The sequence below is a fragment of the Ammodytes marinus genome (genome assembly GCF_949987685.1).
Source record: "Ammodytes marinus genome assembly, chromosome: 20".
Lineage (NCBI taxonomy): Eukaryota > Metazoa > Chordata > Actinopteri > Uranoscopiformes > Ammodytidae > Ammodytes > Ammodytes marinus.
In genome coordinates, this window is record NC_137224.1 from 19,209,338 (window position 1) to 19,225,518 (window position 16,181).

At 42.8% G+C, this 16,181-nt stretch overlaps 2 protein-coding genes across 2 annotated transcripts; both read left to right on the plus strand.

Annotated features, from left to right (window-relative positions):
* The first annotated feature begins 319 nt into the window (after positions 1–319).
* On the plus strand, positions 320–6,813 carry rangap1b (Ran GTPase activating protein 1b). Its single transcript, XM_080049428.1, has 16 exons — positions 320–406; positions 758–876; positions 976–1,103; positions 1,308–1,367; positions 1,503–1,682; positions 1,819–1,953; positions 2,418–2,576; positions 2,679–2,792; positions 2,901–3,000; positions 3,466–3,550; positions 3,690–3,858; positions 4,142–4,225; positions 4,384–4,486; positions 4,685–4,773; positions 5,381–5,502; positions 5,637–6,813. The coding sequence occupies exons 2-16, from the start codon at positions 765–767 to the stop codon at positions 5,719–5,721; spliced, it is 1,725 nt and encodes a 574-aa protein (XP_079905554.1). The 5' UTR covers positions 320–406; positions 758–764; the 3' UTR covers positions 5,722–6,813.
* Positions 6,814–9,587: 2,774 nt separating this feature from the next.
* On the plus strand, positions 9,588–15,936 carry chadlb (chondroadherin-like b; the record flags this gene model as incomplete). The annotated part of the gene is made up of 10 exons (XM_080048605.1): positions 9,588–9,752; positions 9,928–10,122; positions 10,301–10,456; positions 10,639–10,784; positions 11,599–11,880; positions 11,992–12,211; positions 12,669–12,942; positions 13,737–14,149; positions 14,570–14,736; positions 15,645–15,936. The coding sequence occupies 10 exons, from the start codon at positions 9,588–9,590 to the stop codon at positions 15,934–15,936; spliced, it is 2,310 nt and encodes a 769-aa protein (XP_079904731.1).
* Between the last annotated feature and the right edge of the window lie 245 nt (positions 15,937–16,181).

Sequence of the window (16,181 nt, forward strand, 5' to 3'; positions counted from 1 at the left end):
ACAGTTTATTGTTCAGACCTGCGTGCCCAAATCTCAGTCTTGCTAGAACCGACTCCTCTCTTCTGAAAAGCACTAGTAGGACTATGCCAGACTACTCATATTTTTCGACCTTTAAAAAATTGTTTGACAATTTTATGGAATTTATTTAATCTTTTAAAATATATTGATACAGCAATGTTTACGTTTCCCTTTTAAATTGTAGGTTAATATTGTAACAGCAGATGGCGGTAAAACACCTGTATATTGGTTTCTAACTGACACTAACAGAATCGACGAAAAAGAAACCGGGGGGCAGCGTGAGTGACATCACATGGTTTGGCAACCGGCGCGCTGCACGGAAGAGCGGCGTGTGTTCTGTTGTGTTCGGTTGTGTTTGCTATCAACCCTCTGATAACTCCTTTTTCTGGTAAGTTTCCCAACTTGAACTCTGAACCAGTGCCGTCTGCCTGAAACACGAGAACACATTTGATAAAGTCCGGACTCAGTCACAGCAGTTCGAGTTTAGCTTGTGTTGTCAACGTTTCTTACGTTGCGCACTTCTACTAGCTAGCAGAGGCGAAGCTAAATAGCTACCGTGACTGTTGATGATAGATATTGAAATTGATTATCTGTTTTTAATATTTATACTAAAAATTCACTGTATTTGTCGATTTCGATTATTCTTAGTACATTAATTTCCTTTCTGTCCAATAATTTGCTGAGAAAGTTCCTAAAATCTGGTCCTCCCCATTGTTGTGTGTTCTGGATGTTTCCATAGATTCACAATGGCCTCAGATGACATTGCCCAGCTGGCTGATGCTCTATCAAAGACCCACGTTGGGGATGAAGAGCTGAGCTATAAAGGCCTGGGACTGAAGTTGGACGATGCAGAATCAGGTCAGATGCTGAAACAAGGCAGCAGAGAGGGTTTACATCAGACGACCGGCCCCTTGTCTTCTCTTCATACCTGACGACCTTTTCTCTCTGTGCTTTCAGCGGAGGAGCTGGTCCGTGAGATAGAGCAGTGTCATGGTCTGAGAGCTCTGAGGCTGGAGGGAAACACTGTGGGAGTAGAGGCAGCCCAGGCCATCGCCAAGGCTCTGGAGAAGAAAGACCTGCTCCAGGTATTTGTCACTTAAAAGTCTGCATTCACAGAGAAAAGACATGGATCATCAGACCACATATATTGGCCTATCAAGCCTTAGAGCAATGCATTTATTGCTTTACAGTGTCATACTGTTGTAACAGTTGCATTATTGAGAGAAGACACAGCACTCTCTTAGGGCAAAGTTCTGTCCACTCTGTTAACAATTCTTTCTGACTTTCAGAGATGCTACTGGAGCGACATGTTCACAGGGAGGTTGCGCTCAGAAATCCCAACCGCCCTGGTGAGAACTGCAGCCACTGGTTTACCTGTCTGATATACTCTTAACTCTCTTAAATACATCATATTATGTTTACAATGTTTCAGCTTTAGTTTTGTGGTTAAGAGACTATTTCTGATACCTATGTGCTTCTTTCAGAGGTCCCTGGGCAGTGCACTGATGAGTGCAGGGGCCCGTCTGACTGAGCTGGACCTGAGCGATAATGCCTTTGGGCCTGACGGGGTGAAAGGAATAGAGCAGCTGCTGAAGAGCCCATCCTGCCACACCTTGAGGGAGCTGAAGCTCAACAACTGTGGCATGGGCATCGGAGGAGGAAAGGTGACTCCCAATGCTTATCACTGTCATGGCGTTTTGCACATTTTTCAAATGATAACCTTCTGCTATTGTCAAACAAACTCAAAGTAAATACTTGTGACTTAGTGCGGACAGTGACAGGGCTGTGTGGTTTGTGTAGATCCTAGCTGAAGCGCTGATTGAGTGCCACAGACAGTCGTCAGCGCTCGGAGCGCCACTGAAACTGAGAGTGTTCATCGCAGGGAGGAACCGGCTGGAGAATGAAGGAGCCAGCGCCCTGGCCAAGGCCTTTAAGGTATACAAAAAAACTACATCACCTAATTCATCTTTCTGATTCTGTAAAAGGTGCACATCATTATAATGTGTAATTATAGGAATTATTACATCAATAAGTTATATTTATTATCAGATCATATTTTTGCCACAATAATATATTCAGAAAATAATAAGATATGAAACTCTAACTGTTAGATCCTCTGATAATTGAAATATTTTTTTTAATGGAATGATAATTTGATTGAGAAAATGAATGGAACACTCCTTAGTAATCAGTTCATTGTGAGAGTCAGTGATCTAGCCAGAAATTTCCGCTTTTTTAAAATGTGAATTGCAGCTTTTCTCCCCCTGCACATTTAAATCTTTACATTTTGGACTGTTGGTCAGACAAAACAAGCAATTTGAAGATGCAGCCTTAGGTGATTGCCACTTCCAACACCCACCCCTTTTAGCTCAAACTCCTCTCTGTTTCTTCAATGTAAGCTGATCGGCAGCCTGGAGGAAGTCCACATGCCCCAGAACGGCATCAACTACCCGGGTGTGATGGCCTTAGCTTCAGCCATGGCTCACAACCCAGAGCTCCAAGTCCTCAACCTCAACGACAACACTTTCACCAAGAGGGGAACGCTAGCGATGGCACAGGTCAGGCCCTGTTCATATCCATCTCCCTGGAAGTATAGAGCCCATATGTGTTTTCAAGCCAAACTGTTTCTGAATGCTGTCTCCCTCCTGTGGTCCACGCAGGCTCTGAGGAACCTGAGAAACGTGCAGGTCATCAACTTTGGAGACTGTCTGGTGCGTTCTGAAGGAGCAGTGGCCCTGGCTGCCGTCCTCAGAGAGGGGCTGCCGGTCCTTAAGGTCAGTTCACAGATCACTCTTTTCACAATCCACACTCCTCTGTCTGTCTGGATTGGACCGCTGTGTCACCAGACTGACTCTAGTGCTCTCATGGTCCCTGTCCTTTAGGAGCTCAATCTGTCATTTGGAGAGATCACAGAGGCAGCAGCTCTGGTGGTGGCTCAGGCTGTCAGCGACAAACCTCACATGGAGAAAGTGGATCTGAACGGTACGTGCAGTGTGTGTGTGTGTTGAACTTGTATCGCTGTGACTGCAGACACAGAAGTTTCAAGCGGGTTTTTCTTGGCTGTAAAAAGTCCTTAACATTTTTTACAGAATTCCATTCCAAGGAACTTTACATTTCTAGGAAAATTAAAGTATTAAAGATATTTTTTTAAATTCTCAAACCTGATGATAATAAAATTACAAGATAATGAATCAAAAGATGAAAACCAGGGCACTGTGGTGGCTCACCGGTAGAGTGCTTAGCATTAAGCCCAAGTCTGTGTTGCAGAGGACCTCTCTCTCTCTCTCTCTCTCTCTCTCGCTCTCTCTCTCTCTCTCTCTCTCTCTCTCTCTCTCTCTCCCCCCCCCATTTCAACTCTGTGCTTAAAAATCTACCAAATTAAGGTAAAACACTGGAAAAATATATTTAAAAAATACAAGATAAACTACTCTTCTATGTGACTAACAGGTAACTGTCTGGGGGAGGAGGGCTGTGACGCTTTGAGAGAAGCTATGGAGAACATGGACAAAGCAGACATGCTGGCGTCACTCAGGTAATGTGTGTGTGGCGTTAGGTCATCCAATCAAACTTTTCGTGTGCCTGATTTCTTCAGCACAGAAAGCAGAACTTTCCTCTGAACAGTTTGGTGTGTGTTTACTTAGAAAAAGTTTGTCCTTTTGATTTGGCTGCAGTGATGATGAGGGAGAACCTGAGGATGATGAGGAAGAGGATGATTCCCATGAACACAGTGATGAAGAAGAAGAAGAGGAGGCCAGTGAAGACATCAATGAGGACGACCAGGAGGACAGTGAAAATGGAATGAAAAGCAAAGAAAACAGTCCTGAAAAACCTAAGAGCCCTGTAAGATTAAACAAAAACATACACTTTTTACATTCATGTATTTAGCAGACAACCAGCTGTTATGTTTGGTTTACGTTCTGTATTGTGGAATTTCCAGTCCCGTCATATTATGCAAGAGTTAAAAGCATTAACATTCCGATTTAATGAAACCATTTTTTCTAAATTAATATTTCATGTAAAAAGAATACATATGTCTTTGGTAAACAGCCCTTTTCAGTAAGCTTTGTGAGTCCAGCAGAGTGTTGAAGCAGCCTGTTGATAGTGGCTCTGTGTCCTCCCTCAGGCAGAGATCATGTCTTTCCTCAGCTGCCCGTCTGCAGAGAAGCTCCTTCAGCTGGGTGAAATGAGGACCAACCTGCAACAACAGGTACCAACTTCAAATAAATGAATAAAAGTGTTTGCTGTTCCTACAATCTGATGTGACTGTCCACTCTTTGATGTTTAGTGTGCTGTGTTAGGTGTAATTTTGTTTTTTAAATGTTTGTTTTTTAATTTAATTTTAATTTTTTTCTCCATCCTCATCAGGTGGACGCTTCCGACCCACACAAAGCAGCCGACGTCGTCCTGAAAATCTGTTCCTTGTATAGCGAGGAACCAGAGACCAAGGAAGCTGTCTTTGAAACTATCGGTGAATAAAAATGCTACTTCTTATTAAAACATATACAAGGTGTTCTTCTACTGAATTCAATAGTAATAAGTTGGAAACATGGTTCAAAACTAGTGACTGACACCATATAATAAAGGACACCGTACGGAATTTAAAGTTGAAATGATAACAATAGGATTTTTATTAACAAAATCAACCCACATCTCTTGTGTCCCACAGATGCCGTGTTGAAGAAGCTCCTCTCTGACTCCGCCCTCCAGTCATATTGCTTCCTCTCCACGCTGCTGGTCATGATGGGACTCCTCAAGGTACATTTAAATAGCCAACCATTCACACATCACGATCTACAGCATACACACAGACATCCCCTAGCGCCAAATTCACATATTGAAAACTTCGGACGAAGAAGAAGGCTTACAATTCACACCGATAAATGAACACATCTCCCTCCAGAACACTTTTTGCAAGTGCATCAGAGCGCCATGATGTGCTCTCTCCAAGGTGCTGAATCTGACACAATGCTCCCCCATTGTAGAGAATCTGTTAACATGTGTTTTCTTGTCTATTTAAACTCTGTTCGCTGAATCTAGTGTGTATCTGTAATTGATTTATGAAACCACATTAAGGATTTTTATTTTTATTTTAAGTTTCCAGTTGTTCCTACTAGGCATAGATTCTGCCCTGTGTGCAAGCTGAAATACAAATGATACATAATAATTCCTTAAAAATTGACTGATGGCATGCTTAAGTACAGCTATTTTGTTTTGTTTGCCATCTGTCATATAATTTTATCTCGCCGCCTTGAATGGTAAAAAGAAAAACAGCTGATCTATTCAATCATTATTTGATATGAAATAGTATTATATATTACAGTTAAATTCAATCAGGTTTATGTTTTTCTGTTCCGCGTTGCAGGGAGAAGGGAAGGTGAAAAAAGTCAATCTGGTCCCAGGTCAGCTGTTGTGTTTGGAACACGCCGTCCAGCAGGAGTACTTCACCCAGCACCACGCCTCGCTGCTTCACACCGTCATGTCCAAGTAAGATCCTTTTCTCAGCTCCACAATTTGGCCTAAAATGTACTCGCAAGTCATGGTTAAATAATAAGTTATATAGAATTTTTTTGCATTGAAAATTGTAACAAGTCGTCTTTTTATGTCTTCTGAATCTGCAGGAACAGTGAAGCTCTGAAGTCGTGCAGTGATGCTGGAGAGAGGCTCAGCTCCACACTGGAGAAGAAGTGCCAGGAGCAGCACTGATCACACAGACACACTGGACTGACTTTATCTCTCCACCAACCAAATCAACAGGGATGCTTTACACTTGAACAAGGGACTCGGGACGACCACTTAACATATCTCCACTCCTGATTTGTTTATTTTATGAAGGCACCAGAAGCTCTTAATTTTTTTTATTTTTCTACTTATGCTTGTAACTTCTATTTTTATAGAAAATCTAGATACAAAAAGTTTAAAAAAATAAATAAAAAATGTATAGAATTACAGACATTTGTTAACCTTTGGGTTCATGTGTTTAAAAAAAAGTAACTGATTTTAGACTGGAGTGGAGCTAACATTGGAATTAGAACACATGGCTTTGCATTTAGTTTTACATAGTTTCAAAATGCACTGTTAAACCACAACACCAAAACAATGTTCATACACAGTAATGGGAATTATTGATTTATAGCTTTGAAATGGAGCTAACGATCGCTACAATAGTTATAAGAAATCTAAATCCAGATCTGAGTCCAATGTGAAGTGCTGCTGACATAATTGTTCCATTACTGATGGAATGCATTACATGCTGCTGTGTTGTTCTGTTGACATGTTTTATTGGAAAAATTCTATGGTAAAGGGGAAAGAAGACAAACATTTGGGACAGCTTCTCCAATCACAGTCGTCATACCGCTGCTCATAAAGTCTGTGTGCATCAGACTGTGAGCAGGAATGGGCTGCATGCAGGAGCATCTCACACACACACACACACACACGCCTGAATACACAGCATGTGTGAGCATCGCCCTGCACCGAGCACAGTCGTAACACTGCAGAGCTCAGGGGACCACAATCACTTTTACCTGATGTTTATTTTTTCTCGAACCATAATCAGTCTTATTGGAAAATGTGCTCTTATATGACTTTGTGTTGCACTAGATCCAGCTGCTGCCTTTTACCTCGTATGGCTGCTTTTGTTGTGATGTAATAGAACATTTAAGGGAGATAGGATGACAATGGAATGGACTTCAATGGAATGTATACCCTCTTCTGAATAACATTCAACTGTGTGTGGACTGGATTTACATTGTCATAAAAATGATATACAGTATGTACTGAAAGCCTTGACATAAATAAAACCAGTCTAACAAACCTGACTTACAGTGTATTTATGTGTGCGTGGGATATGCTGAGCAAAATAACAGCGAACTGTTCCTTTAAAAGGGTTAGCGGAGCAGTTTGCAGACTCCAGAGGTGGAGGTGTGTGTGTGTGTGTGTATCGGCACTGGCAGAGGGTGTGTATGTGTGTGTGTCAGTGAATGAAGGGATAAACGGAGTTTGTTTTGGATGGGGGACAGCCAGGGGAAGAGCAGCAGAGGGAGCAGAGACCGTGAGAGAGTCAGCGGCCAGTGAACGACCAGCAGCTGGACAGAACCACGACAAGACCACGGTGAGTCTGCGCGTAAAATAGACTGGATTCGTATAGGCTATGGAAATAGTCGAATATATGGATTTCAAACGCGTACATTTGTTCGAGTGATTGTAATGGGGAAAGATGGACACCTGAACACAGAAACAAAGTTTAAGAACCAAATTGCTGAATTATGTAATCACATGGAGAGTTTTATTTTGCGCATTTTAGTGTCAAAAGAAAATAGCCCTTATATATATATTTTTTTAACTATTATCTCACCGAAGACTCAATATTTTCTTGCTTGTTGGTGTGGAAATCGAGCAATAACAAGGTTGGTATTTTTCGATATCGGTCGGATTATAATTCAGGTTTCTATCATTCCGAAAAAATTATTAAAATCAAAGTCCATGTTTACGCACAGGATAATGAACCTCATGTTATAAATGTGGGGGGAAAAGTAATTTTTTGGTAAAAGCATTCAGAGCCGATGGAGAGTAGTCTAATTATCTCTTCGTCCTTGGCCAAGGGACACATTTTGGCACCACCGACAGGGAAAGACACTGTGCGTCTTTGTGCGCGGCCGGTGCGTCAGCTCCTCTGCGGTCAGGTTTGTTGATCCCTGGGGGGACGCGGACAAATATTCCGGCCTGAGGAAATTCCTCCGTCTCTAGTTTCCTGGCCCCTCTGTGTTAAGGGGGTCCTCGAAACAAAACCTGGTGTGATGCCCTTATGTCGAGGCTTTTCATTATAGCCTATGGGTGTACAGTCAGCTCGGCTACAATGCAACCGTAAAGTTGACCTCGAATGCACATAATGATGAGGTGATAATATAAGGAAATGTAACCGTGTCATATGCTCTGATTTACACCTTCATAGGTCCATGTCAGGTCCGTCTCTGACTGGGTTTGGTGCTCCAGCTTTGATAGAGAGGTTAAGCCATCGCACCATTTCACCATGTCAACATGACAATTTGAGACCCCAAATTTCGCAGCGTCGAGCTGTGAAGCTTTTCATGTCCATTCCTACGGATCAAGACTGTTGATCCGACATGGGAATGTGGTTTTAAGGCATTCCACTGAACACTAGAGCAGCCCAATCTGCCCAGAATAAAACTAATCCCCAGAAGTACAGAATAATGGAGAGATTGTTTAATACAACTGAAAATCAGAAAAAAACAACGTGACACACACCTTTCTCACAGTTGGCATTGAGTTAAATATTTTCAGGAGGAGGTAGAATTTAGTTCTATCCAGTCTCATGGCTTGACAATACAGTATTATACCTCAGGACGAGTAGCCTATGTTTGTGGCAGTATGGCACCTGATTGGGTTCTGAGCTTGGCAACCTCTGTACTTTTGTATTTTAACTACACAGGTAAACATTCCTGCTAAGAGAAATATACAGTGGTGAAAGAAGGCCTTTAGTTAAGTAAAAGTACCTGTAAAAATAGCCAGAATTACATGGTCCTACATTTGAGATTATTATATAGTATTAATAAGAAAGTAAAAGTATTCAAGTATTGTCAGCTAAATGTACTTAAAGTAACAAAAGTAAAACTACTAAAAAATGCCCCCCACTGTAACTGTTATATTGTTTTGTTAAGGTTTTCATGAGATGATGCATGGACCTGGAATCTAGAAAAAAATAGATTTCTACTTCACAAAATTGGTTTTACATATTCTAGTATTTTTCTCTCATCTTTGATTTTGTGTGTGTGAAATATTTTAATAATCTGACCTCTTTGGGTCTCTGACAGTAATAATAATAAATAAAAACATCTGCTAGGTTTCTTTGATGGAACAACTCAGATATCTGAAACTTGACAATGGGCCCAACCAGACACTGCTTCTTTTGGGGGTCACAAGCATACAAGGTTGGAAAAAAAATGTATTCTTCAACAATGCATTGCCATTTTCAAGATTATCACATGTTCTTTATATGTAAAATAGGGAATCTGGAAAGTATAGAACTGTTAAAAAAGTGGAAAACACGGCCTATAGAATCAAACTAATATATTTGATTATAAATGTATGTAAAGATTAAAATACTTTTAAACCAGCAGTGTTGTGAGATCTAACAAGAGCTAATCATAAGGGAAGTTGCAAAGGGACTTTTAATGTTGATAAGTTCAGGCCCGACACGGTCAAAGACATGGAGCACAGCACTGTACACTGTTTAGCAGTTTGCAGAGCGCAGAAGAGTGAATGATGAATGCTTTTTATTCAGTGTTTCATCTGTAGACACTGCCATGGCCAAATAACTTCACTGTGAGTGAGTGAGTGAGTAAATAAATGAATGAATAAGTGGTAGATCTATCATAGTTCCTGGCATCTAAAAAAATCAACAAAATTATCACCAAGTTGTTGGTGACTTGGGTGTTTGGGTGTTAGTGGAAAAAACCCACTTATTTATTGACTTGTGTCACTCTTGACCTTGAAGTATCACCATACTCGCAATAGTGTGAATGAAATTAAAGCTATCCTGTCCCATTCAGATGTACTCCCAGCTCTGTCCATACACCCTCTGGGTCCTACTGCTGCTCTGTCTCCCTGGGCTGCACACAGCAAAATGTCCAGAGCAGTGCGTCTGTGACCAGATCCAGTTGACGGTGACCTGCGTCAACAAGAACCTGACACAAGTCCCTCCCAGTCTTGATGAGGTTTCTGATTCACACACACACACACACACACACACACACACACACACACACACACACACACACACACACACACACACACACACACACACACACACACACACACACACACACAATCCATTCGATCTTAACTTCCCATCTTTTTCCCATCTAACATGTCATCCCCTTCCTACCATAGATCACAGTGAAATTAGATCTTCGAGGCAACGACATCCAGGAACTCCCAACCGGGGCTTTCAAACACACTCCCTACCTGACACACCTGTCGCTGCAGCGCTGCAACATCCGCAGGGTGAAGGAGGGGGCTTTCCGTGGCCTGGGACGGCTGGTCTTCCTCAACCTGGCCAACAACAACATTGAGATCCTCTACCAGGTCCCCACACACGCACACCCACTTCATCACATCATACCAAGTTCTTAACTTTAATTTTCCAGTGCCCCCCAGCCCAGCATATTCCCTCTTTATCAAAACCAATTCATAAACCCCTACCACCTACACAGTTTGACTGAGTATGAACTTTTTATTTTCCTTTGTTTTTTATTGAGTCCAGGAGTCATTTGACGGCCTGTCCTCGCTGAAGCAGCTCATGATCGAACGCAACCGCGTAGAGGAGATCCAGCCTGGAGCTTTCTCTCAGCTGGGCTTCCTCAACCTGCTCTCCCTTTCACACAACCAGCTGGTTTACATCCCCAACATGGCCTTCCAGGTGCACGCAGGCACACACACACACACACACACACACACACACACACACACACACACACACACACACACACACACATACACATACACAAAAACAACCTGCAAAATACCTAAAACTGAAAGGGTGGTTTGAAGAAAAGCAGAAATGTCTCCTGTCGTTGAAACGTTGACCTCTTCTCCTTCCAGGGTTTGCAGAACATCAAATGGCTCCGTCTCAGTCACAACTCCCTGAACTACCTGGATATTGAGGCCTTCGCCGGTCTGTTCACGCTCACCCGTCTAAGTCTGGACCACAACGAGATACAGTTCTTCCCCACTGAGACCATGACCAGGTAGCTACTAAGTAGGCGTCAGTGTTCTGCCATTGAGCTTCACAGAACTTATATGGGGTAGTAGTAGTTTTGACACTGAACAAACAAGACAGAGTGAGTCCACAGCCATGCTAGCAGCTCTGTGTTGCTCTGTGTTACAGTGCTGCTTTTTTTAGCTAAATGCTAATATATTTTTTTGGGACTGAGAAGCACAGGAAGGCAATGTCTTTAGTTCTGCGGGTATTTGGTCATAAACCGAATGATCTGTACCACATTTTAAGGTTGAGTCAGTCAGCCATCAAAATCTTAAACCCCTTTTTACAAAATCATTAAAAATCTGCTCGCCGTCAGCTCTGTAAATGGGTGTGTAAACAAAAGGAGTCTGACAGACAGAACACAATTCTCCATCTAATCAGCTGCAGTCAGCGTTGATTATGTCGGTAGCAACAATCCCTTAAAACATGTCGTTAGTGAACTCTGCTGTTGCTAAGGCAAGGCATGTCTTGGGGTGGAGCCACTGAAGGAGCAATTAGGGATGGGTTTATTTGTTTTGGAGGTCAGTTTAAATATCAACAAACTTTCTCTTACTTTACCTTTAATGGCAATCCATCGAATGGTTGAGATACTTGAGTCTGGGCCAGAGTGGTGGACAGACCAACTGATATAGCCATCCTAAGCTACCAGCAACGCTAAAAGACACTGGTTCATCTCACAGGTCCCCGGTATCTAAGAAGAAATCCATCTTAAAACATCAGACCAGTCTAATAAGTAATTCACAAGTAATAAACCTGACATTTCCATCCTAATTTTCCATTCTTTCCCTTTCTGTATCCAGACTGCCAGAGGTGACCCGTCTGGATCTGGGCTACAACCCGATGACTTACCTGGGAGAGGATGTGGTGTCTATGGCCAAACTGACCCACCTCTTCCTGGACCACGTGTCCCTGCAGGACCTTGCCAACTCGGCTGTGTCCAAATGCCCAAACCTTGTCTACCTAGACTTTAGCCACAACCAGCTGCGAGTCATCCAGCCCTTCTCTGAAGGTACATCCAGCCTGGCACGCCTCAACCTGGCTGGGAACCCCATCTACTGCAACTGCTACATGCGTCCACTCAGGTAAGGCGGACCTTTGTGGATTTTGAATTGATGGCTTGGCATGTAGGGCACAGTGCTAATTCTGTCAACCAGAAAGGGTACTAATAATCCTGATCCCTGACCTTCCTACAGAGAGTGGTCAATCCGTAACAAGGTGAAGCTGATGGGGACATGTGGTGGGCCGGCTCATCTGTCAGGAGAGAACCTGGAGGCTGTTTACCCTGCTGAGCTGCGTTGTCAGAGCCAGGAGGCCATGCTGAGAGCAGAGTTTGAGGAGGCAAGCAGGATCACTCCACCCCCCACTGAAGAGCCTAAGAACAAGGTCAAGTGTCCAGCCGACTGCACCTGCGAGGTGAGTGGGTCTCAATTGAAGCTGCATTGCATTCTGGCTTTTGCTCTTTAACTGACACAAAAACTTAATATAAAAGGAACAGTTAGACGTTTTGGGAATTGTCTGTGCAGAGGATTTGCTCATCTTAGCAGGACGACTGCAGTCTTTTGTTCTGTCCATCATATCCTAAGCCAAAACAATGAAGGGATGTTATCAGAGTTATATCATTCATTTAGCCATCTTCGAGTCATCATCCGATTCGCTCCTTGCCTCTTCTTTTGCTTCTCTTGGCAAACGAAGTAAGTACAGTGGGCATATATCCTAAAATGTTTAACTATTCCTATAACCTTTGAATCACTGAAAGATTTAACACCACCAGACACCCTAATGTCATGTGTATTCAAAGGGAGAGTGGGAAATAATAAATCTTCTGGCAGTATGTCTTTGTCCCCTCTGACCAGTACCTCATTGTCTTCAGGCTGACACTCACCACTCCTCGTGTGAGGATCGCGGTCACACCAAAGTTCCTCGAGGATTCTCTCCCGATACGCGTCTCCTGGACCTGCGCGGCAACCACTTCCACTACATCCCTAGCAACAGTTTCCCCGGCGTTGCCCAGGTGGTGTCCCTACATCTGCAGCGCTGCAGGATCGCCGAGGTGGAGGGCGGGGCTTTCAGTGGAATGAAGGGACTGATCTACCTTTACCTGTCGGAGAATGACCTCACTTCCCTCAGCCCTGACACATTTAAAGGTCACATATTGTGCTCATTTAAGGTTCAACATTAAAATGTGTGTTTTTTCTACTAGAACTGTTTTCATAGTTTAGTGTCCGAAAACCCCTTTATATTTCTCACAGTGCCAGTGCTGAATCTCATCTTGGGGGCGGCAGTGGCGAAGTGGGTAGGGAATTTGCCTCTGGTGTGCAGGGTCGGAGGTTCAATACCCCGTCTCCCCGCCACATGTCGAAGTGTCCCTGGGCAAGACACTGAACCCCGAATTGCTCCCGATAGTTAGCTTAGCACCCTAGTGCTAAGCCTACCCTGCGTGGTAGCTGCTATCGGTGTATGAATGTGTGTGTGACTGGGTGAATGTGTACAAAAACAATGTAAAGCGCTTTAAGTCTGTGATAAACGGAGATATAGCGCTATACAAGTCCATTTACTACCATCATCTTTTCAGCCTCTATCTAAAACGCTCCATTTTAGAGCCTGTCTCTTTAAGTCACACCTTCCAAAAAGCCTAGTATGTTCTGTGTGGCCCTGCATCTAACTCTCAGTTTGAATTTAACTGCCAGTTAAGAGTAATTCATCTAACTGGATTTTTTGAACACATTTTCAGAAAGGTGGAGGTGGAGAAAAAAACAGAGGGTGTTTTTTTTAATACTTAGGGAATCATACCGGGACCCATATTAATGTCAAAAAACACTGAAAAAGTACATTTTGCATAATAGAGCACATTTAAGTGCTAAATTGCATGTTTACAGAAGGTCTATTGTGGAATTACTGACGTTTACTCTAATCAAATTTCTATAATCTAAACCCAAAGGTCTCCCTCAGCTGACTTACCTCCACCTGGAGAAGAACCGCTTCACTGGTTTCCCTAAAGGAGCCTTCAGCCTGGTGCCCAGCCTACTGGCTCTTCACCTGGAGAACAACTCCATCACCAGGCTGGAGCCAGACATCCTGAGCGGAGCAGAGAGCCTGAGAGCCCTCTACCTCACCGGGAACACCATTAATACCGTAACACCCAAGGCCCTGAGCCAGGCCAGTGACCTGGATACGCTCCATCTGGGAGGAAACAAGCTGAAGGAGGTTCCCACTGAGGCTCTGAGCAAGGCGGGGAACCTCAGAGACCTCAGGCTGTCTGGAAATTCAATTCGCTGGGTGGGACCAAATGCTTTTCAACCATTGGGGAGCACACTGAAGGAGCTGTATCTGGATAACATGGGACTGGAGAAGGTGAGTGGGCTCTAGATGTGAGCTATTAGCCACACAGTTAAAGGTGGAGCTACCTGTCGTACTACATGTGTGCTGAAAAAGAATCCAGTGGTGTTAATACACAGCCTACGATCTGTAAAAAGGCATGTTGCTTGTCCCCTTTGTTTACATACAAGTTTACAGGGCCTAAGCTGTCTATTAACATATTTTTTTCAGCGCACACACAATACGGACTTGAGGAAATATTCACTGATTTTGACTAAAATAAATTGTGCGTTCTCTAAAATTGCTGACTCCACCTTTTAAATGCCTGTGCCACAGTAGTCTTTCATTGCACATTGAATTGCCCTGTTTCCTGAATTGCGCTGTATAAACTTGCATTGCCTTTCGGATCAACAACCAATCACCAAAGTTAAATTTATTCTGATTTTGGTTCTCCAGATGTCACAGAACTCCCTGGCAGGTCTGGGCCCAGTGTTGAGGAGTCTATTCCTGGAGGGAAACCATCTAGAGGAGGTGCCCAGCCTCCACCCTCTCACTTCTCTGGAGGTCATCAACCTGGCAGACAACCCTCTGATGTGTGACTGCCCTCTGCTGCCACTGCGCATGTAAGACAATTCATTGACCAACAGGAATTTGTGATGCCTGAAAATTGAAAAAATAATGTTTTAAAAAAAAATCTGGGATTATTCTAATATTAGTTTCAAGGCCCATATAGTATATATTACACCCAAACATTTAGAATGTTATGGTTGAGACACTGCAGGCAAAAGGTTTGTTTCAAGCACTGGCCAATGTTGCGATTTTTGGCTCTTTTGCTTCCATAGCCTTCATAGTCATCTTTCATACTAGTATAATAAAATGTACATTCAGGCGTTTATCTTACTAAACCTTGTCTGTTTGCGTGTGTATATATATATTTCTGCTATATAACCATCTTTAACTGCCAATATCCCAACATTAGATTTTTCAATACTCCGAACCAAAAATCTCAACTTGTAAAGCACTCAACTAAACTTTCCATAATCATTCTTAGCATAATTCTGAAGGTTATTACAGAAAGATTTGTTCATATGTTATGTATCTGATGTTCTTGCATGAACATGCCCTTAATGCATTTTCAGACCTTTACATAGAATTTTTTTGTTACACAAAATGAAAAAGCCTATATGCAAAATCAGATTATTATATTTTGTAAAAATTAAATAAGAGATACACTTAACCCTTACCCTCCTTTGTTATCAAGGAGATGCAAATGTCAAGATATTTAGTTAGATTTTGCCAAATTCGCATATTTATTCAAACATGTCAGAAAAAATTATAATAAAGAAAAATAATTGTTAGTAATCAACTGGCAGGTTTCATGATGATATCCGAGTAAAAAAATGTACTCTATTCACCTGCCTAGCTTTAGGCGAGAAGTTTGTTTTATTTTAATTACGAGATGTTACTCCTTTCAGATGGTTTACTTAATGTTACATTTAATAATATAATTGGATCTTTCCTCCAAATGCAGGTGGATTGAGAAAGTCAACCTCAAGGTCCGAGCCACCTGTGCCAATCCCCCTGAGTTGAGGGGTCGCAGGGTGAAGGACGTCCACATATTCAGAGCCTGTCCTGGGGGTGAGAGCCTCCCCTCCCCCCCTACCGTCACCCCAAAGCCCGCCAAGGCCCCCAAGGCAACCAAACCCAAGCCCATGCACCTCCGGCAGGTCAAAACGCTCAAAGCAAAATCCAAACTTCGCAAGAGTCCCAACGCAAAACCGACAGCAAGCAAGAAAACCACCAAGAAACGTAGCATGGCCTGATCCTGCTGCCTTTTGTACTGATGTTTTGGAGGCCACAGCTTACTGTAAACTGTTGAAGATGTTGAGGTTAAACCGTGGACTCAGACAGTAACCTCTGCCGACTTTAAAAGCTGTAGCTGCTGAGGCGGTTTCACATCTCAGGCTAGTCATTTCGTGCAGTATTTCCTCTTTGCTGTTTAATCGATACCGTTGTGAGAAGGTCATAACTAAATGTTTTAATCATCCAGGGACCCTACACTGCGCAC